General features: G+C 37.7%; 1 protein-coding gene across 2 annotated transcripts; it reads right to left on the bottom strand.

Moving 5' to 3' along the window:
- Positions 1-532: 532 nt before the first annotated feature.
- SNX16 (sorting nexin 16) lies at positions 533-24,046 on the bottom strand. Of its 2 annotated transcripts, XM_033126538.1 has the most exons (8): positions 23,867-24,046; positions 21,732-22,206; positions 17,800-17,886; positions 15,183-15,331; positions 9,697-9,766; positions 4,902-5,038; positions 4,235-4,354; positions 536-3,332 (listed from the first exon to the last, which is right to left on the bottom strand). In XM_033126538.1, exons 2-8 carry the CDS (start codon positions 22,104-22,106, stop codon positions 3,236-3,238), a joined length of 1,035 nt encoding a protein of 344 aa, XP_032982429.1. In that variant the 5' UTR covers positions 22,107-22,206; positions 23,867-24,046; the 3' UTR covers positions 536-3,235. The 2 variants fall into 2 exon arrangements, with proteins under 2 accessions (XP_032982430.1, XP_032982429.1); XM_033126539.1 differs by lacking the exon at positions 17,800-17,886 and having other exon boundaries at positions 533-3,332.
- Between the last annotated feature and the right edge of the window lie 2,899 nt (positions 24,047-26,945).

The following is a 26,945-nucleotide window of genomic DNA, read 5'->3' as shown; positions in this document are numbered from 1 at the left end:
TCTACTGAGTAGACATTGGCTGGATTGTTTTTTATTGTTGTTCGTTTTGGGTGGAGATCATGACACTGCTCTACTTTTCTGTCAATGATACACGGAAAGTGGCAAGCGGGGTCTGCTCTAATTTGAGGCTATGGTGAAAAATCAGAATCTGAGCTTATTAGTACTGTGCTCCAGCCAAGGGCCTACCCACAACTCTCCACAAGCTAGCATTTCTAAGTTTTTATTCCACAGGCACTGATTGTAAAGACACCTTTTCAAGGGAAGACTAAGTTAGCTTTGGTAATCACTGGCACTTATGCTGCAGTGTTATCACAGGCCATATATGACAAGTTCCCACCTCATGTAGTCGAGAATACTCAAATCTGGAACTTTAGCTAATACAAGAACTTAAATAGGGAAGAAAATCGGACGTAAGAAAAAATAAGATAGAAAAATGAAGTCATGTGTACTACACAAAACAGTTAACTCATAAGGTTCCATATAGTAAGCTATACAGGTCAACCACAATTTGGCTTAGAATTGCCCAAAAAACAAAACAAAGAGAAAGACAGTAACAGAGTCTTTAAGATTTAAAAAAAAAAAAAAATCAATAACGGTTTAGGAAAAGCACAGGTTTTTCCGGAACCGAGACCTAAGAGAATTTTCTTCTGTAAGTCCTCAGAAAGGGTACGTACGCCGTGTGATGTAGTGGCCACCAGCCTTAAGAACACATATATCGAAAATACAAGGTTTGGTGATTGTTTTTGCTAATCGAAGCCAACAGCATAGAAGGAAAGTGCGATGCAGGAAAGGTAATTCTAGGAAGAGTCAAAATGTGGATCGAATGTATAGCTCTTTGAAAACCTCCCAGAAGATAAAGTTTAGATTCTCCTATTTCCTAATTGGGAATACAAACCTGTTGTAACATAATCCCAAAACTCGTCTGTCTCTATAAATTACAAAATCCATTTCAAAACCAGACAAATTATTCTTAGACCTAAGGCCACTGTTCCCTTGGACTGTCGGACAGCTGAAGCAGACAGCGTAGATGATTTATCTCGGGAACACAGTTTCCTAACTAAGTGTGCTTTAAATGGCTAATGTCAGTACAGTAAACACATAAAACACATTTTAAAAGGCTAAGTTTTATGGTTGGACTACCCACACATAAACTTCATTTTTAAAAGGTTAAAAGATTTCCCACAAAAGAGTTTCCTGTTTCAGTTACGTTCATTTTTTTTTTTTATTAATATTGGTTACATACGAAGTGCATCGCACCTATTGCCAAAGACTTAGAATGATCAGTAATATAAAGTGTTTACGTAACAACTCATTCCACATCTGTGAAATGCAGCGGTTATAACTGCTGTAACTACATTTACAACCACCGCAAGGGAGAGGGAGGACGTAGGAACTGGAGGGGGACAACGGTATTCAACATCTGAAGAACACAGCGACTGTTGTACTGAAAAAATAATTTATTACATGAATACAATACTGGGAATAAAACGCATTATAAAAGTAAAAAAGTAAATTCTAATATAAATAATAGTGGTTTGCCTAATTTACAAGAGTTTTTCTTCGCCCGTCCAAAACTTTAAATACAATCTTCTGAAAGGGCAGATTTTGAAAGTGTATGGTTCACTTTAAAACAGACACGTAGCACTGTAATACCTGGAATTTAGCACGGATTCTCTTGTTTCATTCCACTAAAAATGATATTAATTTAAATGATTGTTCTTTTCAAACCTTTGTAAAGCCTAGAATAATATTTTGAAATAAACAGCAGTTCGTTATATTCTTTCTGTTTCCCAGCAGAGTGAACACATTTCTAATACACTCTGTGTCAAATATTCTAAGAGCATGCTTGTGCATTTTGATGAAGACTTTTAAAATTTCTGGTACTTTGGTAAAAAGCAGTCTCCCTTTTAGGTCACAGGTTAACAATATGCACTGGATCTGTTCATCTATATCAGTAGAATTTTAAATAACCACGTCTTAATATGTTTATCAAGATACTGACATACTCGTTATTCTGTTTCCCCAGCAAGGTTCACTCAGTTTTTGGAAAGTACACGGAGTTCAATATACCAACCGTGATATCAAAATGCTAACATGATTACAATGTTTATTAACAGCAATATGCAAAACTTCCTACTATAAAAATGAAACAAGGCACTTTCGACAACTTTGCACAATGCTGAAGGAAACCCTTCCATATAAAGCTGACTCACAGACCCCAGGAGACTTTCGTAAAAAGTGAAATAGTGATGGCATTACACAATTCTTTTCCCCAACTCTACTAATTGAAGAAATTCACCAATTAAACTTGGCACAAAAAAGTTTAATTACCATAAAGTGCATCACGTGGCTAAATATATTAAAAAGAAAATCAGCCAGAATACAGTATAGTAACATATTTACATATACAGACATAAAAATGCAATGCCAGGAGTCAACATAGTTAGGAACTTTGCAGTATATATGGCTTCTTATATTTATTTTTTTGTATAACTCCCTATTTGCTTAGAATCTATAATCTATTTTCAAAAGAGTATGCCTTGATTAGCAAAAAGAGGTAGCATTCTGAAAGAGGCAAACTCACTGATTCTACAGGTAGCGATTTAAGATGAAGATTATGTGGAAAACAAATGAAAATAAACAGGGACATTTATAGTATTTTGATATCAATGAATTAGCATTTAAAATCAAGGCTATTTTATCATTGACCTATGTTATTACAGTTCTTTCAAATCGTTTTCCTTTGGTACTAGAAAGTTTTCTTCTTTCAAATAGCAGGAACATTCCAAATAAGCAATTTTTATTTAGAGATGGTAGACATGTTAATATTTAAAACTCAGTTCATCTTTACCACTGATTCAAACCATTACTAAAAATATATCGTGTCAAGAGATACGAAGAAGTACATGTCCGCCAGATAGTAACATGCAGTGAATTTCCACTTGACTAATATAACTGGTACTTTAAACACACGTTAGTTTGGAGCAATATATTGGCAAAACACCAAAATAATTTATGCACAGTAGTAAATACAAAGCTTGAATAAAAGACAATTTAAAGCAGCAGTGAATATATTTCCTATTCCAATAACTTAAAAACCTTTTCTTTATGTAAACTTTATACATGTGCATTCTTGCTGTTTTTTGTAAATGCTTCAGTGTTTTTTTTTCCTTTTTACATATTTGCACTCTCAATGAGCTGAAACATAGAAATGGAGGGAACTGCTTACGATGCATTAGTCTTCGTCAGCTCTGTATGCCACTTCTGCTACTTCTATCTCTGCTACCGAATTTTCAGGTTCACCGAAACTTAAACATGACTTGTCATGAGCTCTGCAAAAAAAGAGAAACATGTCAATGTCAAGAATGGATGAGTGCTGTCACCTTTAAAAAATCTTTTACCTCATGTAAAGAATATTTAAATATTTAATGGGAAAACTATTGAAATATTCACTTAGAAATTTAGTATTTTTACTTGTCATGCCAGATGGCACTTTTGGACATATGTTTGTAACTCTTTCAGCTCTCCCAACTACCATTTATCAACAAAAATCTAGTTGTTAATTACCTTTACCAGCATAAAATTTGTTCTCATAATTATAGCTTAACTATTATCACTGAAGTATTAATAATTAAAACTTGGATTTATATGCAATAAAAAATTCTACGTGCTTTCAAAAATGCCATTTTTCGTCATTCCTATTTGTAGGCAGGGTGGTTGCTATTATAGTATCCATATTTTGAATGGAAAGAGTGACACTGTGGGAGATCAAAGTAATTTGTCAAGATTTACAAAATTAATTAACTGAGTCACAGCCCAGTTAATTCAGACATAGTTTCAAAATAAGGAATAAGAAAATGTACAGCCTAGATGCCAGAGATTCGTTTTCAGGACAGACAGCCTAGAATATGATACAGCAGATTTGTGATAAAATAAAAAGTGAGTTCATAAAAATACTCTATAGAATATTACCCTGTTTCCCTGAAAATAAGACCTAGCTGGACAATCAGCTCTGATGTGTCTTTTGGAGCAAAAATTAATATAAGACCCAGTCTTATATTATATAAGACTGGGTCATTTAGTAAAATAAGACCGGGTCTTACATTAATTTTTGCTCCAAAAGATGCATTAGAGCTGATTGTCTGGCTAGGTCTTATTTTCGGGGAAATACAGTATAACAATTTCCCTCCAATTATTCAGATGAACAGGTTGTAATAAACTAAACATTATATACCTATATTCTTCATCCAAGACTTCCTGGTCAAGTTCAAGTGCAGAGGACTCCGCCTTTAGGATCTGTTCATCTTGTGTCCCTGACAAGTGCAGTGATTCTTCAGGTTCTAAACACAATGCTCTAAAAGTGAATCCCAGCAACGAGTTATTTTCTTGTTAAATATCTTCTTGACTAATATGTGTAGATATTTATTACTGTGCCTGCATGTAACCTCAGGGGGCTTCCGCTGTTACATCTTAACGTAGTCAGTCATATGGCTGATAAATTGTGACTCTGGGAGTCCACAGAAACATTAGCACTTACGATTAATTTAAAATGATTTTAGCATCAATTCAGTATATACTGATGAGAAGTCAAACTAGAACTTTCATATGTGACAATTTGGCATAAATGCCTAGAAACAAAGATACCATTTAGATAGGTTAAAAAGAATAATGTTTATCTTGTTGAACAGCTAGAGGCTTATTTTCCCCGTGTTTCCTACCCTTCAAATGCTCAGTCTCCTAAATAAATAATCAAAAGACCATTTGCTCAATCTATAAGGAAATGCGCCGACAGTCTGTGACTTTTAGAATTAGAAATTCCCTAAATCATATTAAGACACAAAGGGCATTTAGCCCAGAGTACTACGCGCTGAGTGAGCCTAAAAAGGAAGCACCACACACACCTGATCCTGCTCTCCAGCGTGTCTATGTGAAGTTGCTTCTCACTGAGCAGCTTCTTCAGTGACTCCACCTCTTTTTGTTTCTCAAGTAATTCTTTCTGAAAACGGTAGTTTGTCTCTTCTAAAGTCTCACAGAATGCCTTAAGAACAAACAAAGCCACGTGCGGAAAAAGAATAAATTTAATTACGCATGCAGTAATTAATAAAAATGTCTTTCTCAAGAGCATTACTGAAGACTCAAGGAACAGGGGTAATCAAGGTAATATGGCTGCAACCCAAACAGTTCATTCTCCACCTTTTTAGGTCCCTGATATCTTGGCTCTCTTAATCTCCACCCACCACCAGTGTGTCTGAAGTGAGAATGGAAAAAAAATGACTAACAACCACTGTTTTATTGCTATTCTCCTCAGTCTATTTGTGCCCAGTCCTAAATGATGATACTTTTAAAAAAAACCATGGCTACTGATTCCATTTGAATTGGCTCAATAATAGTAAATAGAAATAGTAAATCCAAAAGCATCTACAAATTAATGAGAGATTTCATGTAGGATGTAACATTTAAAATAAATATAGAAAAATAAGTAATACAACAGTAATAAGTTAGAATATAATAAAATACCAATTATGATATAAAAACATACAGATAAATCCTACTGCTTTCCTTAGAAGTTTAAGGAAGAAAATTTAAACCTATATTGAAGGACTTTAAAAATAGACCTAAGTAAGCAAAGATCGATTGTTAAGAAGATTCAATACTGTAAAGACAGTGCTATTCAAAATCAATCAATAGATGTATTATAATTCCAAACAAAATTCCAATAGAATTTTCCATAAAACTCACAAGCTCATTCTAAAATTCCTGTGGAAGAGCAAATGTCCAGTTTGAAGAACAAGGACGGAAACCCTTATCCTGCCAGAGACAAAGATTATAAAGCCATCGTAATTAACACGGTATAGACTCAACACATGGAAAATCTCAATAAAGAAACAGAATGACAAAAAATCAAAAACAAAAAAATAGAAATTCAGGCTTTATAAAGTACGATAATTTAAATGAAAAATTAACAAGAGGGGCTCAAAAGCAGACTTGAGGTGACAGAAAAATGAATCAGTGAGCTTGAAGACAGAACACTGAAAATGTTCAACCTGAAGACAGAAAAATGATTGAAGAAAAATGAAAAGCACCTTTAGAGACCTGTAGTGCAATATAAAGTGTACAAACATACAGGTATGGGAACCCCAGAAGGAGAAGAGTGAGAAAAAAAGACCAAAAAGTACTTGAACAAATAATGGCCAACAACTTCCCAGGTCTGACATAGAGCATTAATGTGCCAAATCCAAGAAGTTCAATGAGCCAAATTATGATAAATACAAAGAGATCCATACCTCAATATATCATAATTAAACTGCTGAAAGTCAAAGAAAACAGCAATCTTGAAAGTAGCAAGGGTGAAATGACTCATCACGTACATGGGAACAACACTATAACCAAATGTGACTTTCATCAGAAACAATGGAGTCCAGAAGAGAGTGAAATGACACAAAATGCTCAAAGAAAAAATCTGTCAACAAAACTATGCTTCACAGATGAATGTTCTCAGAAAAACAAAGACTGAGAACTGTTGCTAGCAGACCTGCCTTACAAGAAAGGATGTGATACCAGACGATAATTCCAATCCGAAGGAAGGAATAAGAGAGGGCTGGAAATAGTCATTATATGGATAAATATAAAAGAATGTATAAAATGTTCTTCTCATTTCTTCTCCTAAGTTCTTTGAAAGACAAAAGATTGTATACAGAAACAGTTACTATATTTTGTTGTTATGTTTACAACATATATGGATGTAAAATATATAACAATAAGAACACAAAGGAGGGGAGAGGAAAAGGAGATAATACTGAAGCCCAATATATAATTCACTGGAATTAAGTATTATCTGAAGTAGACTGTATTCATAATATGCACAGTTTAACAACGAGAGCAACCACTAACAAAATAGAACTAAGTAAAAATTTCTACAGAACAATCAAAATGGCATACTAAAAATATTTATTTTACATGACAGCAATTAAGAAGGAAAGGAAGAAGACCAAAACAGATGTGATGGGCAGAAAACAAATTGCAAAATGGCAGCTGCACAGGGCAGATATCTCAGACAATACAGAGCAAAACCCAACTATATGCTGTGTACAAGAGACAGAGCTGAGACTGAAAGACACAAACAGACTGAAAGCAAAGGATGGGAAAGACACATCACTTAAACACAGAGAGCTGTAGTAAACAGCACTGTGGGTATTGACATAGGACAGGGAACGAGGTCAATGGAAGAAAATGGAAGAAAATGGAAGACAAATGGAAGAAAAAGTCCAGAAACAAACCTTTCCTTTTATGTTCATTTGACTTTTGATAAAGGAGCAACAAAATTCAATAAAGGGTACTGACACAATTAGATATCTATAGGAACTTAAGAGTTTTACCTCACATCTTACAACAAAAATTAGCTCAGGATGGATCACAGACCTGAATGTAGGAGCTAAAACTATAAGACTTGTAGCAAAGAATGTAGGTGAAAATCTTTGTGACCTAGTAATAGGCAAAGAGGTCTTTTGATACAACCCAGAAGCAAAAGCCATAAAAAAGTGATAAAATGAACTTCATTAAAATGAAAAACATTAGCACTTCAAAAGACCATTAAGATGAAAGGCACACGTAGACTGGGAGAAAATATTTATAAATCGCATATCAAAAATAAAGGACTCTTACAACTCAGTAAGATGAACAGCAAAAATGGGCAACATGCTTAAGTGGACAACTCATCAAAGAAAACGAATGGCTAAAACGCCCATGAAAAAGTGGTCAACACAAAAAAACCCTAGGGAAATGCCAGTTAAAACTATAATGAAATATTACCAGTGCACAGCCACGAGAGCAGCTGTCATCCCAAAGACAGAGAGACACTAGGTGGGACATGACTGCATCAGAGCTGTGGTTGCTGCTGTAGGGTTCCCTAGCACGACCTACCCTCACTCCTCACTCGGCAGCCTTCGCTTTCACTCCTCTCTGCACACAACTGGCGTAGGCCAAGCACAGGCCGATAGGGAGGGGTGGGGACTGGAGAGCGCTTGCTGTTGAAAAGGGCAGACTGAGCTCATCTTGAGCCAACTGCAGCCTCGGGGAAGGGACACTCTCGGGGAAGGGACACTCTCGGGGAAGGGACACTCTCGGGGAAGGGACACTCTCGGGGAAGGGACACTCAGGGATGCCAGCTCTACCAATCTTTGAAGAGGAGCTGGGAGGTAAATTTTAAATGTAAAATCTCCCTAATTTTTAAAGCCTAGAAAAAAAGGAAGAAAAAATGTTTGTGAGGACAGGGAAGAAATTGGAACTTTCATACACTATTGGCAGGAATGTAAAATGGTATAGTCATGTTAGAAAGTATCTGTGAGTTCCTTAAAAAAGTTAAAGATAATTTGCCATTGAACCAAATATTCCACTCCTGGGCATCAACCCAAGAGATGAAAAGGTATGTCCACACAAAGCCTTCTATGAGATTGCTTATCGCAGAGTTATTTCTAAGAGCACAAAACCGGGAACAACGTGAATGTCTCTGAACCAGGGAGTGCGCACACAAAGTGTGGCAGACACACACAGTGGAAACCGTTCAGCAGTAAGAAGTACAGACGATCGACAGAGCTGTGAAATGGGTGACCCTCAGAAACATGATCCTCAGTGAAAGAAACTCCGTGCAAAGATCGCGATTTTCATACATGCAAAGTCTGTATATGTTACACATACGTATCCTGATTGAATACTGATTTTATACATACAGATACACGTATACACACTGGATGATTCCGTTCATAGGAAAATTCAGAAAAGGCGAATTTGTAGAGCCTGAAAACAGGCCAGTCGTTGTCTGGGGCTGGGAGTGTAGAATGACTGCAAAGTGGCTTGCAGGAATTTTTTTTTGAGGTGATGGGAATTTCTAAAACTGGGTTATGGTGATGGTGGCACATTTACTAAAAATTATTAAATTGTACATTTACAATGGAACAGCAAACAACAAATTTTATAGCTGAAAATTTTACATCAATAAAGCTGTTTTTAAAAAGCTATGGCATTCACTCTAATACAAAGAAGTGACTCAGTTTAATTGAAAACATTACAAACCTACCAATTAAATCTGTTCCATTTAAACACCATTAAGCATTTGGGGAAAAAACTTACAAAAAAATCCTAGCTAATCTATTATTACCAAATCTGTTTTGTGAATCTAGCCAATTGCTTCAAGAAATAGGCCACTTTAACACGTCAATTACTGTAATTTGAGTAGCATCAAGCTTGAGCTGAATTGGTAACAAGATAATAACTTCTACCTCTGAAAGTTAAGTTTTAAATTTGATTTTAATTGTAGGTTCTTGACTTTGATTCTTAGGTGGAAGAAAACGCAACATACAAATAGAACTTTTAAATGTAGTAAAATAAATTTCCAAATAATTCTCTCTCTCTCTCTCTCTCTTTTTTGGGAAACAGTGAAAATAAAGAGAACAAAATGCAGGATTTAATGCTGGATGTTCACTATATGGCATGTATGAATTTTTATTTTTTCACTGAACTAGGTTCCTGTATTTCCTTGAAAGAAACTTTTGACTCAAATATTAAAAGCTTTCTGTGCAAAACTTGCAATGGTCTGACACGATAATATTTTGCTGTTTGCTATTCCATTCAAGGAACAATGTAGTTCTTGTACTGAATTATTTGTTCCTCTTTTCATGTGATATACAATACAGCACTCACCCTGCTTTCTTCTAGGCTATCAAATGGACCTGGTGGGTCGTCCAGACAAAGAAATTCTCTCACTGCCAGGCTTTTCAAAGGAAAAGAAAAAATTAGCTAGTGTACAAATAAGCTTACAAAAGTTAGCAAAAAGCAAAAGTTACTTTGAAACTGCACAGTGTTTTAAGCAAGTTGATTGCTGATATACCAAAATAAACAAGTTGGTTTATGTGGCTTTATACAAGTAACCAAATATAAGCATAAAATGTATAGAAGATAAAAAGATTTTAAACTATTTTCTAAGACCTTATGAACAGAAACAGAGATGGTGAATTCATGTTACATAAAAAGTACAGGACATAAAACATAATTCAGGATAATGGTACAGACCTAAATGGTGAAAAGATATTTTATCACTTTCAAAGAAACATTCGTTTGAAATAGCCTAAAAAAGCCATTATTTTGTTACGAAGAAATACTATTTCTAACTTATACTTATTTCTTTTTTAGGAGGTGCATTTAAAGTCACTGAAGAGTATTTACTCAGAAACCAGTTAAAGATTTTTATTGCAATCATGTTTCTTAAGTATTTTCTCTAGAGAGTTCGGGCGAAAACATTTGGAGTATCCCATTTCTGTATTACTGTTAATTTCAAAATAATGAAATAATATGGTATTGTTATGCTTATACGTTGCAATGATCAGAAATAGTTTAAGAAGGTAGAAAACGGACCTCCCTTGTTAAAAAATACTCCATTCTCTAAAAACAGTTTTGGACAGAGAGACAACTCCATGTGCATGTTAAAACATACACATGGAAAGTTAAATTTTTTTAGGTGTAAAAGAAAACAAATATGATTTCTTAATGCACCACAGAAAGGACATGTCAACCCACGCTGCAAAGGAGATGGGGTTTGAGGGTCAGAATGGGCCAGACAGGCTGACGATGACAAGGGATGGCCATGAAGAGCAAAATGGGATTTTTAGTGAAATCTTTCCAAAAGAGAAACAATATGAATTAATAAAGAGAAGCAGTGTTAAGAAAGAAATCCAGGAGACCCCAAAGAGGAGCAAATTTCTGGACTATATAATCTTGACAAGATAGGTAGTAAGGGATACATGGATGGAAACCCCAAACTCGAGTATTCATAGTCACGGAATAATAGAGATGGAAGGGTCTGAAACGTGGTCAGGGAACCACCCACAGCAGGTATGCTTTGATCCCTTTTACATGTGCAGCCACAGAATACCTAACCATCTCCAAACCAGGGGATATTCCACCTTTTAAAATAAACCATCCTATGTTTGAACAACTGAAAATTAGGAAGTTATTTCCTTCATTCAGCTGGGACTTTTCTCCCTGCAGCTTTTGTTCATGAGTCTTTGTTCTGTTTTCTGGGATTATTCTGGGAAAATCAAAGTGCTCTTTCACACGATAATCCTAAATCTATGTCGGGAACGTTGTATTTTCTCTACCCTTATGCCTCCAAGAAGCAATACTAATACATCAACAGTTTCTTTCCTTCTTTTTCTTTTCATGTCAAAGCCTCCATGGTCTCTGCATTCATGGGACCCACATTTCCCCCCAGCTTTATTGGGGTATCATGGACAATCAAAAATTGTGTACACTCACAATGTACAATTTGATTTGATGCATGCATACACTGTGAAACAGGAACCGCAATCACGCGAATTAACACATCCACCACCTCACATTGCTACCATTTCTAACATTTTCAAAGTACCCAGGACTTTCACACATGCTATTTTAATTTTCACCACAATCATGTGAGCTGAGGATAGGCATTATTTCACCACTTCACAAATGATACCACAGCTGAGAGAGGTGAGATGACTGGCCCAAGGTGACACAGTGGAAGTGGCAGAGCTAGCTCTTAAATCTCTCCTGGGTGCAATTATGTGCCTTTTGCTACCTTCCGATTCTCTTACATTTTGGTTCCTTTGGATTCTCTCCCTATACTGGCCACTTCTCTCTGACCACATTCACCTGTGTGTTTCTGTCTTTAATCAGAGTCTCCAGAATACTGCAGCTGGTCTAAGAACACGAGAAGTACAGGAGCACCACACATTCTTTTCACTTAGATATACTTTCCAACCACTCATTATTTGTATCGGAGAACCAACTATTTGGCAAAAATGACTCACAGGAAATAAGTTAGTCTTAAGATAGAGAAGTTAAAAGTTTGGATGAAAGCCTGAGATAATGGCTCTTTGGTCAGAAAAGGAAAGTCCTAAGAAGCGTAGGGAAGAGTATTTTTTAGGACTTTATGTCCGACAACCCAACGCGAGACATTATTCTCTTATAGGTATATACCCAGATCCCCTCATTCTTTAGTAATGTCTTTATGTTCACAAATTACTCTAGTGGAACGCTGCCGCTGGGAGAGAGAAAGTGAGTGAGGGAATTTATGTGTCACTTTTTATACCTTTGGTTTACAGCAGAAAGTTAGCCCAAGATCAACAGTGATGTTGAAACATATCCAGCTAGGGATCTTTTTTTGGAGTGGCTTTTCTATTTCATTCTCCTTCCCTAAAAATCCTTATGATCTCTGGCTCACTAGAGTTCTACTCAAATGAAATCCAATGGATTCCTTAAGTTTTTTTTCAATATGGTTCTGAGGTTTTTTTTCAATACAGTTTTTGTCAATATAGTTGAGGCCCTACTTTCTTTAATCTGTAGCGCAAGAATGCAATTTAAAACTGGCTTTACAACTTTGATTTACAAAGCATTTTTTCAGTGGTTCACTTTATTTCTGTTTCAACAGGACTGACTTGGAAGAGGAAGGCAGTCAATACTCTCAAGCTCTATTTCCATCCCACGAATGGGGAACGCAAGAATCTCTGGGATAGCAGTGTTTGAGAAAACAATTTCTGTCTCAGAAATTTTGATACTTTTTTCCCTCCATAAAAAGGAAGCCCTCACCCCTGCTTGAGAATCATTGACTAGAGAACTTTAGATTTGATAAATACTTGACTGCCTATGTGTGCCATGGTTTTAGCTCAGTGATTTCCTATATATTATCAATGTATGATTTATAAATGCATCAACTGAATAGAAATCAAATATAAATTCCAAAGAGTCTACATTATTATTAAATGGTCTATGGATTAAATGGAAGTCATTTTTTTTTTTAGAAGTCTTACTCTTTTTTTCTTTTTTTTTAAATTGTTAGTTGATAGGTTCAGTATAGCCCGCTCAGTTCTCTTCTGCATTTAGTCTTTAATACTTTGCTTCCATTTGACCATGATAATGAAGGCAAGAAAAACATCAGGATAGGAGAGAAAAGTATCTGACTAGGAGAACATCCAACAATCTGGAATTAAAGGTAAGGAAGGGCTCTGTATCTTTTTATTCCCTTTACGTATCATCTAGAGAACCATTTTGGTGTGTTTGGGGAAACTCATAAGATGAGGATCGGGTTTGACTTAACTGGCCTGAAGAGAAGAAGGAGGCCACACATGGCATCCTTAGCACTGTTTTTATTATCAGAGTAAATTTGCCCTATAACTGAAACACTTCCTTCGATTCTCTTCAAAATATTTTCTTTAAAAGTTTTACTGTATTTCCAAACTTGTTACAAAACTACTTCATCACCTGAACCTTCACCTTCTACCTACTGTTTTTCTTTCAGAGGTATGTTTACATTTCACAATTATTTTTAAAAGATCAGTCATTTAATAGCTAAATGTGCTCTTTCTCTGAAACTTTAAGCCTCGTTTAGACCTTATTTCTCACCTAGTTACTTTTAGCCCATCTATGTCGCTATGTTCAGTTTTATTCCTTTTGATCCAGAGCAGTACTTCAAAAACCAATGTTTTATGTCAAATCCAGCTTAGCGACATCTGTGCCTCCTCTACCAAGAGGGAACAGAGCCACGATGCTGGCGTTGGCACAAGTACCTGCAGGTGGTCAGGAAAAACAGTCACCCAGGGAAGCGAAGGTGTGTTTGAAATCTGACAGAATGGAGGAGCTGCCCGGGCCAGGGCTGGGTGGGGAGTGGAGGGAGACACTGCTCTTCCAGGAGCCGCGCATCTGCAGGCCCTAAGGGACAAAGGACCAAGGGGACTCCGGGAGAGTGAGAGACCAATGGGGTCGATGCACAGAGAATGGGGCTGGGAGGAAAACCAGAACATGAAGGCACAAGACGGGCAGCAGGCGGACCGCAGTGCCCTGAGCTGCAACACGAAAGGTCACCGAGGCGCCAGCGGGGCTCAGCAGGAAGAGCGGGACCAGCGCCCACTAGGAAAGCTCTGCAGGGATTAGGTGGGAGGTAACGGCTTATACTAGCGCAGGGGGGCAGGCCGAGAGAAGTGGACGGATGTGAGTGGAATTTAAAACGCAAAGGGAGGGATAAGGGTAGGAAGGGCGCATCAAGGACGACTCTCAGGTGCTGGGCAGATGATATTGCTGAATACTGGGGCGGGGGAGGGGGCGAGAGTCTAGAGAGCAAGCTTTCAGGTCTGTTTCAGGTTTGAGGGCACTGGAGAGATTCCAAGGAGCTGTCAAAGACGCAACAGCAGGGATGAAAGTGGGCCTGAGAGAATGGGTCTGGCGGCTCTGCAGTTCCTCTCACCGGGGAATGAGGGCGGTGGGCAGAGGTCCCCGGCGCCATCAGGCTGTGGGAGCACACATAAGCAGTGAGATGTCCATGCACAGTATGTGCGTTACGCATAACACAGGTGACAGAACGGGTAGAAACACTGAGACAGGGTGGTCTCCATCCTCATGTGAAAAAAGCTGCTAAAAGACAGTTACAGACATAGGTACCTGTACAATATGTTCCTGCTGCCTTGCTTTCTACTTTTTCAAAATAGTTCTAATGTATCTGATAATGTAAATTCTAAAATTAGATACCCAGTTGGTATTAATAAACAATTTTCCTGTAAATATTAGGTTGGTGCACAATTAATTACGGTTTAACAGTTTAAAAATAATTGCAAAAGCTGCAATTACGTTTGCACCAATCTAATACATTCAGAATCAACAAATCTATAGAGATCTCTTCTCTCCTTTTACCCTCTAGATAAAGGAGCTTTGTTTACTTTACTCTCTACATAAATTAACCCAACTTCACAATTTTCATATTCTTCCATTACTTTGAAAAAACTATAAAGAATATTACTCTCAAAATTATTCAATGTCATATTACCCAAAAATCTAATATAAGGGCTACTTTGTTTAAATGACTGCTACAATTTTAAATACTAAAATCAAGCTTACAATGGTTTGGGTGGTTTGAGTATGATACATTGAATTTTTAACTTTGCTGACTTTTCAAAAAATGTTAATGCAAACCAAACGCCAAATAAATTGCTTACTGAAAAAAAGCAAGAAAATTCCATGCTGTGCTTTGTTAGAGAGGACAAGTAATTATACTCCTATCCTGTGTTTGTTCACCTTGAGTAACCATGGTCCTAGATTTATTCTTTGGTTTAAACGATTTGTTGAAATACATTTATAACCTCTTATTTCAATTCATTACATACCAGTGAGCAATGTCCTTGTGAGCTACTAAATTTTGAAGAAACGCTTGCAATCCTAATTGTCTATCTTCTAAAAAGTCAGCATTGTAATTATCTTTAAACCAGCGTTTTGGTGGAAGTGCTAATCGAAAGCCTGGAAACATCTCTCTTAACTGAAAAAGAAGAAAAAAGAATATGTAATGTTCAACTCAATTATACCAATTCGACAAAATCGATCTGACTGACGACATGAAATTATTCAAGAAATAAGCTTCTGATTCAAGACATAAACTTAAAATAAAAGAAGTAAATTTAGCTAAACTTTTTACGCCATGATTGTCTTACTTCTCGATTTCTCCCAGCTGTGTATACATAGGAGTTTCAGTTGCTCCATAGCCTTGCCAACACTTGGCATTGTCCGTCTTTTTAATGTTAGCCATTCTAGTGGGTGTGCAGTAGTGTTTCATCGTGGCTTTAAATTGCATTTCTCCACTGACAAATGATATTAAATATCTTCTCATGTGCTTATTTGGATCTGCGTATCTTCTTTGGTGAATTATCTATTCAAATCTTCTGACCCCTCCACTTTAAAAAACAATCAGGTTGTCTTTTTTTATTAAGTTGCAAGAATTCTTTATATATTCTGGATATAAGTCCTTTGTCAGATATATGTATGACAAATATTTTCTCCCAGACTGTGGCCTGACTTTTCATTTTAACAGTTTTAACAGAGCATATGTTTCAAATTTTAATGTTATCTACTTCATCCATTTTTGTCTTTTATGGGTTCTGCTTTTTTAGATCCTATCTAAGAAATCTTTGCTCAGGCCAAGGTTGCAAAGATACTCTTTTATGTTTTTTTCCTGGACGTTTACAGTTTTGGCTTTTACATTTTGGCTTATGATCCATTTTGCATGTTTGGCTTCAGTTTTACTTTCTTAGGGAAGGCTCTTCCAATCTGCCAAGCTGGGTTAGATTTCCCTTTATACATTCTGTTCAAGTGACTAGAAGTATGTAACAAGTTACCACAAAGTTCAGTGGTACAAAAAAACCATTTATTGGGCAATGGACTCTGTGGGTTAGTAATTCACACAAGGCACCATGAGGTGAGGATGGCTTGTCCTGCTCCACAGGGAGTTGGGACCTCAGCTGGAAGACCTGAAGGTGGGAGCTGGAATCGTCTGAAGTTCACTCCTGCATCCTCATACATACAGTGGATGATGGTGCTGGTTGTTGTCGGGGACCTCAGCTGGGGTCTCAGCCACAAGCCTAACATGGAGCGCCGTGGACTTGCTCACAGCATAGGGGCTGGGCTTCAAAGGCGAGCATGTCAGGAAAGTCAGGATGAAGCTGTGTACTTTGTATGACGTAGCCCAGTCAGGAAACAGCCTTTCCTTCATCCTTTAGTGGTTGTCACAAGCTCACCCAAGTTAAAGGGGGAGGGAAAATCGATTCTACCTCTTGATGGTCCATTTTAGAAGAGCACAGGGGACTGAAAATATTGCTGTGGACATCTTTAGAAAAGACAATTTGCCACAGCCAATTTGCTGTGCAGTCACTTTCCGTTGTAGCTGCAGAGCGGCACTCCAGCCACATGTGGCGACTGACCACGTGCCCTGTGACTAGTCCAAGATGACGTATGTTGTGACTGTAACATATGCACCAGATTTCAAAGACTTAATATGAAAGAAGATGCAAAACTATTTCATTAAAATGATTTTTTTACTCTTGTCATGCTGAAATGGTCATATTTTAAATATGTGATGTTAAATAAAATGCTATAAATTATAATTTCATCTGTTTCTTTTTACTGTTTTTTAACATGGTTACTAGGAAATTTCAAATGACATTTTTAAATGACATTCATCACAATGTAAATAAATTTAGCTACGCTTTTTACACCTTGATTGTTTCATTGCTTGATTTCTCCCAGCTGAGTGTGTATACACAGGAGTTACAGTTGCTAAATAGCCTTGTCAACACTTGGCATTGTCCATGTTTTTAATGTTAGCCATTCTAGTGGATGTGTAACAGTGCTTATTTTAACTTTGGACCCTCCTACTAGACAGTGATTCTAAACCTTGGCTGCACATTGGAATCACCACAGGAACTTTAGAAGATGTTAAGGACTGGAGAGGGGTCTCCTTGCACTGGGAAGGGCCTCTGGCTGACAACCAGCAAGGAAACAGGGACCTCAGTCTTACAGCCACAGGCTAGTGAAATGTGCCATCAGCCTGAAGGAGCCGGAAAGCTGATTCCTGCCCAGAGTCTTCAGATAAGCCCAGTCTAGGCAAAGGCTTCATTGGACAGTGTTTGATCCTAAGCAGCCAACCCAGCTGAGCCCACCCAAATCACTAGATAATACACAGCTGTGTTTTAATCGTATTTGCATTAATAATTTTAAGGGTTTCACATTTTGATACTTCAAATAATTTTTTGTTTCCAAAATAAGAAAGTTAAATGGAGAGATGGGACTTCAGGCTAGTAAAGTGAAATAAAAGTGAATTTTCTTAGGCAGTAGCAATAACTTCACTCCAATAATTAACAAGGAAGGAAAAACACAAGTATAACAGCAGAACTGTCAGGAACAGATAATAATTCAAAATTGAAAAGTCAGTTGTAGATTTATTAAAGTACTTACTTTATTATTAAGCCTAGAGAAGTCAGTGTATCTTCTGAAAACTACCCAGCTTTCTTCAGGGGTTTTCTTTACTAGTATTTTATAAACCTATGTTGGGAGTGGGGGGCAGAAAGAGGGTTAAAAGAAAAAAAAAAGTATATATATGCAAATATATTTAAAAATTCAAGTCAAATATTTTAAAAACATTTAGTTGATAATCTAGAGCATAACAATTATTATGTAAAAAATACCAGAAATCATCTAGACCATCAAATGTACAAATCATCAATGCAGGCACCGAAAGCAAGATTTCTTTCTTAAGACACAAGATTATGACAAATTTGAGACAAAATGCTTTTTATGGTGCACACTAATAATAAATGAACTCATTAGCTACCAAAATATATTTTATGCCAACATATTTTAAAATTGATAAAAGAATCATCCTTGAAAAAGCTATGAAAAATAACCACTTTTGTCCTACACAATCAATTTAATTTTTAAACTCAATAAGTACAAGACAAAGCTTTCCAATAAATTTGATGTTTTAATCTTCAAGGCTTAAAATACAAGCTAAAAATTACCCACATTAGATTTCTATCATTATACACAATCATCTAGGCTATTGAATAGAAAAACTTGGTTGCAGCAAGTCAATATTTTAAAATGCATAGACTAGGAAAAAACTAGATTCTACTTTTCTTAAGTACAATTTGAGAATTTGTTATGAGAAGTACTATTATAACAGAATCTCAGAGAAAATCTGGTACTTTCTGGTATAGGTTTTTGGGCTAAGCTCAATACACGGCACATATGAAGAACTGAATAATAACCATCTGTTGAATGAGTGAAACTCCCTTAAAAAGAGTAGCTGTTTTCCTTGCTGTCTGCTGTGCTGTCACTTTCCATTGTAGCTGCAGAGCGGCACTCCAGCCACATGTGGCGACTGAACATATGCTCTGTGACTAGTCCAAGTTGACGTATGTTGTGACTGTAACATATGCACCAGATTTCAAAGACTTAGTATGAAAGAAGATGCAAAAATATTTCATTAGAACGATTTTTTTATTCTTGTCATGCTGAAATGGTCATATTTTAAATATGTGATGCTAAATAAAATGCTATTATAATTTCATCTGTTTCTTTTTACTGTTTTTTAGCATGGCTACTAGGAAATTTCAAATTACAACTATGACTCACATTTGCGGCTCACATTATGGTCCTATTGGATGCTCTAGAGACAAGTCATTACCTAGGTACCGCACAGCATCCTTACCACTTGATTTTTCTGACAGACATCTCTTTCAGCTTTTTAGGGGGAGAATCAACAAGAGTTAACGATGAATCCTACAGCTCTGAAGTACGACACTGAAACACAAGTAATTTACCTTTGTAACATATAAAAGTGAGAAAGAAGATTATTTGGATACCCTTCAGTCTCCAGAAAGTCCTGATACCCTGTTTCCCTGAAAATAAGACCTAGCTGGACAATCAGCTCTAATGCATCTTTTAGAGCAAAAATAAGACCTGGTCGTATTTTACTATAAGACCAGGTTTTATATAATATAATATAATATAATATAATATAATATAATATAATATAATGTAACATAATATAATATAATATAATATAATACTGGGTCTTATATTAATGTTTGCTCTAAAAGACATATTAGTCCAGCTAGGTCTTATTTTTGAGGAAACACGGTAGTCACAAAGGAGATACAAAGGTAATGGTGCCTGGCACCTAATAGATACTGAAAATATGTTAAATTAGTGGATAAATGAATATGATTAATCTCAGATCTGTTGCTTACTTCTTCTATAATATCGCGAAAGACTTCATATTTATATACCACTGCCTTAAATTTGCCTATGAACTTGCATTTTCAAACGTCACCTCGATGAATGCTCATTCCTTTATAAGTAGGTCACTGTAAGGAAATGAGCCACTAGTTTATTATAATTTCCAAAATCACTCTAAAAAAGGTCAGGTTCGTGGAGATCTCCCAATACATCATTAGTCATGATAATGTAACTCTAAAGATGGTCTCTTAATAAATTATCTCAATAATTTTTTTCTTGGAGGTCCTTCTATACTGTTGTAAATTTATAGTATTAAATGTTGATGTACACATAAAACTTTAAGAGAACCCAAGAGAAAGAACAAACTATTCCAACTGATAAGTGAATTTAGCAAAGTCCCTGGATACATAAATATACAAGCCCAATATACATAAACTAGCAAAGAACAAATAGAAAAAGATAAGAACATCAAAGAACATCCGTACCCAGAAATAAATCTAATCAAAAGATGTAAGACCTCTGCCCTGAAAACTACAAAACATTATTAAAAGAAGTAAAAGACTTAAGTAAATGGACCAGGTTCATACAGTCAAAAACTCAGTATTGTAAAGATGTCAGTTCTCCCTAGATTAGTCCATAGGTTTGATAAAATCCTACTGTAAAAGACCAAGAACAGCCCGGACCATCCTGAAGAACAACAAAGCTAGAGTACTTAGGCCACGAGATAATCAAGGCCTACCGTGAAGCTTGAATAATTAAGATGGTGTGGAATTGGTGGAAAAGGAGGGAAAAATGGCACACAGAAACAGACTCATACATTTACGGTCATCTGATTTATGACATAGGCAATCGTGCAAATGCAGAGGAGAAAGAGAGGTCTTTCCAATTAAAAACCCAATCACTTGATCCCATACGGTGAAAAAAAAATGTGTCTTGACCCTTACCTCACACCATGGACAAAAATTAATTCTAGACAGTTTACAGATCTAAATATGAAAGGTCCAACAATTGCTTTTAGAACATAGGACAACATGTTTTTAGTGGGAATAGGCAGATTTTAAAAAGTTCTGATCAAATAAAAAGTTAGTAAGTTGGACTATATTAAGAACTTTTGTTTATCAAATGCATCATTAAGGGAGTAAAAAGGCAAACCAGAGAGTGAGCTGATACTGATAATATATGTTCTGAAAGAAGACTTACATCCAATGTATACAAAACTACAAATCAAACTGGAAAAGGCTTCCCCGAAGAAAAATGAACAAAGGTCTTGAACAGATCCTTCACAAAAGAGAATATCCAAATGGCAAAAAAAGTTCTTCAATTTAATTAGTCATTAAGACATGCAAATTAAAACCACAATGCGATATCACTCTATCCACTAGAATAGCCAAAGTGAAAAAGACGGAAAAATACCATATGTTGGGAAGGTGTGGAGCAACTGGAACTCTCACACACTGCGTAAAGGGGTATAAATTAGTACAACCACTCTGACATTGTTTGTCAGTGTCTTTTAAAGCTGGGCATATGAGGTAGCAATTTTACCCCTAGGCTGATATCACACAGAAATGCGTACATGTGTTTACTGAGTGACAAGTACTAAAAGGTTCATAACAGTAGTATTTGTGAGAGCTCCAAACTGGAAATAATCCAAATGTTCTTCAACAGTAGAATGGATAAATAAATGGTAGTATATGTACATAAAGGCATACTATCAGCAATAAAAATGAGCTACCTACAATTACATGCAAGGTCAAGGATGAATCTTCTAAACATAATGCTGAAGAAAAGAGACCACTCCCAACAGAGTACATACTCTGTAATTCCTTTATGTGAAGTATGAAAATAGGCAAAACGAATGTAGGTTATCAGGAGAGTGGGTGTGACCGAAGAAGAGCACGGGAGGTGGTGAAGTATGCTAGAAATGTTGTTTGTGCTAGTTTCATAGGTGTGTCTGGTTTGTGAAAATTCATTTAAGAAAAACAAAAAGTTTACTACAATGACAGAATTTAGAGGTGTAAAAATCATGTGACTTCTATTTTCAAGAAATTACAAGTATATGCCATCATTAATTACTTTAACACAGGTTTAGAACACAGGTGAGTCAATCTTTCACTTTCTCCTGGTGTACAACAGAAGTCAATACTCACAGTAAATTTAGCTCGTTCTTCCATCACCTCATAACCCAGAATAGTAGGTGTAGAAGGTCTATCTTCCAAATTCACTGCTTCAGGATTTTGTTCTTCACTTTCCCTTGGTGTAGTCGAATACTCAATGGAAGAATCTGTACCTGTAAATTTAGTCCTAACGACGGGACTACTACAGTCACATGAAGTGCTATCCATTGGATCAGGTACACTGGTCTGTTTCAAGTTACCCATATTTGAGTCTTCCAACGGGCCTTTGGAAGAGTTTGAGCTTGTTGAGACACTCCCAAAAGAAGAACTTCTTTGGTTTCTGTTGGTTGGAAAGCTGGAAGCAGAGTTCCCTATGGGCATAGGAACTGGGACATAAGGAGTTGCCATCTTTTTTTGGCCTTTGCAAGAAAGCTGCACACTGCTGAATCCAAACACTTAGAGAATAACTAATGTGCAATCCATTATTGTCTTCTCAGGAATTCACTATCTAAAAATGAGGAGAATATAGTGAAAGATTAGTCTTTAATCTGGAGCATTATTCAAAAGAAAATAAAATGTTCATGTCCATCTCTTTTAATGTCGTGACACTGTTATTTTATTTAGAATGAAAAACACCCTGAATCTCTTCACTTAATTGCAAACTATCATCTCTAAGGACTCCCATTTGCAAGGTAAAGCGAGCAGAACTACTCCACACCCTTTATCTTGACACTTATATGTTATCCATTCCCTTCATCACTTTATTTCTTTGTAACAGATTTCTGTAATGTTCATTTTAACCTGATTTCATCTACATAAGAGTTGGAAAGAGGAAGAGTGGTAAAGACCTTCCTGAAGCTTTATTTTCTGCGTATGGTCCTGACAGTACTACATACAGTACAGGGAGGAAAGGAACGAAGGGAAGAGAAAAATTATTCACAATATCTTTTGATTTAATTAGTGCAACTAAAGAATTATCCAGAGTAGTAACAGGGAACCATGAGCTTAGATGCCATCACATAAGGTAAATATCAACTGTTCTTAAAGTAACAATTCATTAAACCCAGGATCAAAATTGAAAAAAAAAATGGCCATATTAAATTAATCAAATATAACCCAATGACCACTAAACATATATCCAACAAGATTAAACGATTAAGTTTCAATGTTCTTCATAGTTTCCAGAAACTCAGTAATTCTGCTGTGCTGTAAGCTGAAGGTACTTAGCAAATCTTTGTAACTCATACTCAATAACCTCTATTGTCAAAAAGACTAGTTTATTTCAGAATTTAATAACAACACAAAGAAGAAAGGCTCACCGCTAAGTTGTTAAATAAACTAATAACTACAGCCCAGTGCAATCGCACATAGCAAGTCTTCCTAAGCAAACACATGTACACAATTCTAGAAAGATAGATGAGCTGCTCGCACTTGCAAAGATGCTGAAATAAGATTTTTAACTCAGCATGTGACTCCGGGCAACCTTCCCCATCCTCAAAGCTTCAAGCAACTTGAGCTGCTGATTCACCGTTCCTCGGTTCCGCCTGAAGGCCTCCCCAAAAAAGAAGTAAATAAAAGTTTGAAATCTCAGCCTTGTCAAGGCCTGGCCCTGGCCCTGCCCTTTGCCACGCGACTACCTGAGGCCGCAGGGCTGGGGGGTGGAGGGGGGAGGACGCACACCGATAGCACGGCCGCTGGCTGCAAGGAGGGCAGCGCTACCCCCACGTTCAGAACACGGTGGGCTCGTGAGGAGCGCCTGCACTTTTGCTCCCGCGTGGAGATGCTCGGAGGACCAACACCTCACTCCCACCCTGGAAGCCCTCGCGCAGGTGAGGTGGCCCGAGCCCGAGCCACTCAGCCAGCGGGCGGGAGGAGTGGGTGGCGGGAGCAAAGCGCAGACGCCCAGGCGCAGCTCGACCCGGGAGTGTCCGATCGGTGCCCGAGCAGGCCACGGGTCTTGGGCTCGGCGCGTGGGACACCCCGCTTCCAGGATCCCCGGAGCCCCACGAGTGTCCCAGCCGGCCGTCCGGGCGCGGCCAGCGCTGGCCCGGCCCGGGGCTGTGTGGCGCCCCGGTGCCCCCCGGTGCAGCCCGCCCGCCGCCGCCCGACTCCGGGCGCAGGTGTCACCGCGCGGGCGCCCGGGTCAGCGCCCGTTGCCCTGTCCCTACCTCAGCCCCCTCCGCAATCGCGATCGGTCGCGCTTCCCGCGACGGTTAAACCCGACCCTCCGGCACCGCCGCTTTCCGTCTCCACCCACGGCACCGAGCGGCCTCACGTGACCCTCCGCCCCCAAAGCAGCTGCTCCCCGCCTCTGCCCGGCTCTGCCTGGGCTGCTGCGCCCGGGTCCCCGCGCGGTGGAGCGAGGGGCGGGGCGATCCGCTCCCGGAAGTGACGTCGGCCCTGGCCCCGCCCCCGGAGGCGCTGACAGCAGTGGGGCCAGGGCCTTCTGGCAGCTGGGTGAACCTAGTTTTGGGGTAAGAATTCTACTTTCTCCCCTCCAGCTTTATTTTTTTATAAGTCACGCTTTGGGCAATGGAGGCTACGCTACCTCGTTTGCCCGACAGGTAAATCAGAAGACAATTCCCAGGAGAAACTATGGCCAACGTAGGTCAGGGCTCCTGTTTTGCATCATGGGACTTGTAGTCATCCTCTGCCTGGGCTGGTTCTAATAGGTTTTAGGTGGTTTTCCAGAATTAGCAGCGCTTTAAGGGATGACAGTCTATCCTAAGACTGGGAAGATAGAACACCGCACTGCAGCCTATTCATACTACATTAGTTCAGAAGTCCTCACTTGACAGAGAACTGAAATTCTTTAGTGTTGTTGTTTGTTTTTCGTTTTACAAGTAGGAGCAATTTTATCCCAAATGTTACAGTATTAGGCTTGTTAGACTTACACATCTGAAGAATTGTAAGGGTTTCGGGAAAGTCGTGCTTTGGTAGTCCAATACCAAAATTCAGACCAGTCTACAGACCTGTGAATGTGTGCAACCTGATATAAAGATCATTCCACGATTTCCAAAGATTTTGAATTGTTCCCAAGACTGGGAAAAATTGATAGTTGTTATTTCAAAATGAACATATGAAGAGAATCTGGTTTGTGGCAGAATAATGGGGAGGGGCTGATAATATGGCTCTTCCAGTGTGAAGGAGACGGAGAAAGGGAATTCTGTAGAAATAGTCGACTAACACACGAGGTAGTTTTCAGAATAGACTTGGCAGTTTTGGCCCTGAGGTGGCAGTTATATCTATGAGTTCTGTAAGTGGATAAGGGGAGAGAGAGAAAAGAAAAGAAAAATGAGTCTTGGACTATTTCCCTCCCTGGTGGACAGGGCTGTAGGTGGAAAAAGCTGCCTGTGATGAGGAAAACCTGATAGCCCAATATCAAGGAAGCCAACGAAAACTAAACTTTCAAGAAGTAAAGGTATACGCATTCCGCAGGAGGAAGATAAAGGTCTAGAAAAGGTCATTGAAATTGTCCAAGAAGAACTTCCTTTACAGATTATATTAACTGTCTGTGTCCTTTGTATTCCAGAATATCTGCTGTTGATAAATGCAGATTTTACTTTCAGAAAATGAACTGATCATATTTTTTTAATTAAAAATCTTTTAAAAATGCGGTATAATTGGCATATAACATTATATTAGTTTCAGGTATTCAACATAATGATTCGGTGCTTGTATATATTGTGAAATGATCACCACAATAAGTGCGGTTACCATCCATCACTATGCATAGTTGCAAAAGATGTTTTTATTCATGTGATGAGGACTTTTAAGATTTACTATCTTAGTAACTTTCAAATATGCAGTACAGTATTATTAACTATAATCACCATATTGTATCCCCATGTATATTACATCCCCATGATTTATTTTATAACTGGCAGTTTTACCTTTTGACCCCCTTGACTCATTTCCCTCAGCACACCACTCTGGCAACCACTAATCTATTCTCTGTATCTATAAGCTTGCTGTTTTGTTTTTTAAATTCTACATGTAAGTGAGATTATACCGTATTTGCCTTTCTCTGTTTGACTTGTTTCATCTAGTATAATGCCCTTACGGTCCATCCGTGTTGTTGCAAATGGCAAGATTTCACATATATCTATATGTGTATATATACACATCACATGTTCCTGTTCTTTATCCATTCATCCATCAGTGGGCAGTTAGATTGTTTCCATATCTGGGCTACTGTAAATAATGCTGCAGTGAACACAGGGATGCATGTAGCTTTTTAAATTAGTGACTTTGTTTTCTTTGGCTAAATACCCAGAAGTGGAGTTGCTGCATCATATACATGGTAGTTCTGTTTTTACTTTTTTTAAGGAACCTCCATACTGTTTTCCATAGTCGCTGTACCAATTTACGTTCCCACCAACAGTGCACAAGGCTTTCCATAGTCGCTGTACCAATTTACGTTCCCACCAACAGTGCACAAGGCTTCCCTTTTTTCCCACATCCTTGCCAAAACTTGTTATTTCTAGTCTTTTTAATAATAGCCGTGCTGACAGGTGTGAGGTGGTATCTCGTTGTATTTTTGATTCCCATTTCCCTGATGATTAGTGATGTTGAGCATCTTTTCACATACCTGTTGGCCAGCGCATGTCTTCTTTGGGAAAATATCTATTCAGATCCTCCGTCTAATTTTTAATCGGATTTTTTTTTTGTCATTGAGTTGTATGAGTTCTTTATATATTTTGGGTATTAATCCCTTTCCAGATATATGATTTGCAAATATGTTCTCCCATTCAGTAGGTTGCTTTTTCATTTTCTTGAAGATTTCCTTTGCCGTGCAGAGGCTTTTTAGTTTGTTGTAATTCCACTTGTTGATTTTTGCTTTTGTTGTCTTTGCTTTTGAGGTCAGATCCAAAAAAAAAAATAAATAAATTTGCCAGAACTGATATCAGGGAGCTTCCCACCTGTGTTGTCTTCTAGGAATTTTATGGTTTCAGGCCTTACATTCAAGTCTTGAATGCATTTTGATGTGTAAGACAGTAGTCTAGTTTCATTCTGTTACATGCGGTGGTCCAGTTTTCCCGGCACCATTTACTGAAGGGAATGTCTTTTCCCTATTGTATAGTCTTGGCTCTTTTGTCATAAATTCATTGACCAAATATGTGTGGGTTTATTTCTGGGCTCCTGAATATCGCTAATGATCAAGAAAGAATATCCATGGTTGTCAGAGTAAAAGTTACATTATCACAGACCATATTTGATGGCTGCTCTCCAGGTATTGAATATTTT

This window comes from Rhinolophus ferrumequinum, chromosome 14, assembly GCF_004115265.2.
Source record: "Rhinolophus ferrumequinum isolate MPI-CBG mRhiFer1 chromosome 14, mRhiFer1_v1.p, whole genome shotgun sequence".
NCBI lineage: Eukaryota > Metazoa > Chordata > Mammalia > Chiroptera > Rhinolophidae > Rhinolophus > Rhinolophus ferrumequinum.
This window is presented reverse-complemented; position numbering and strand designations above follow the sequence as displayed.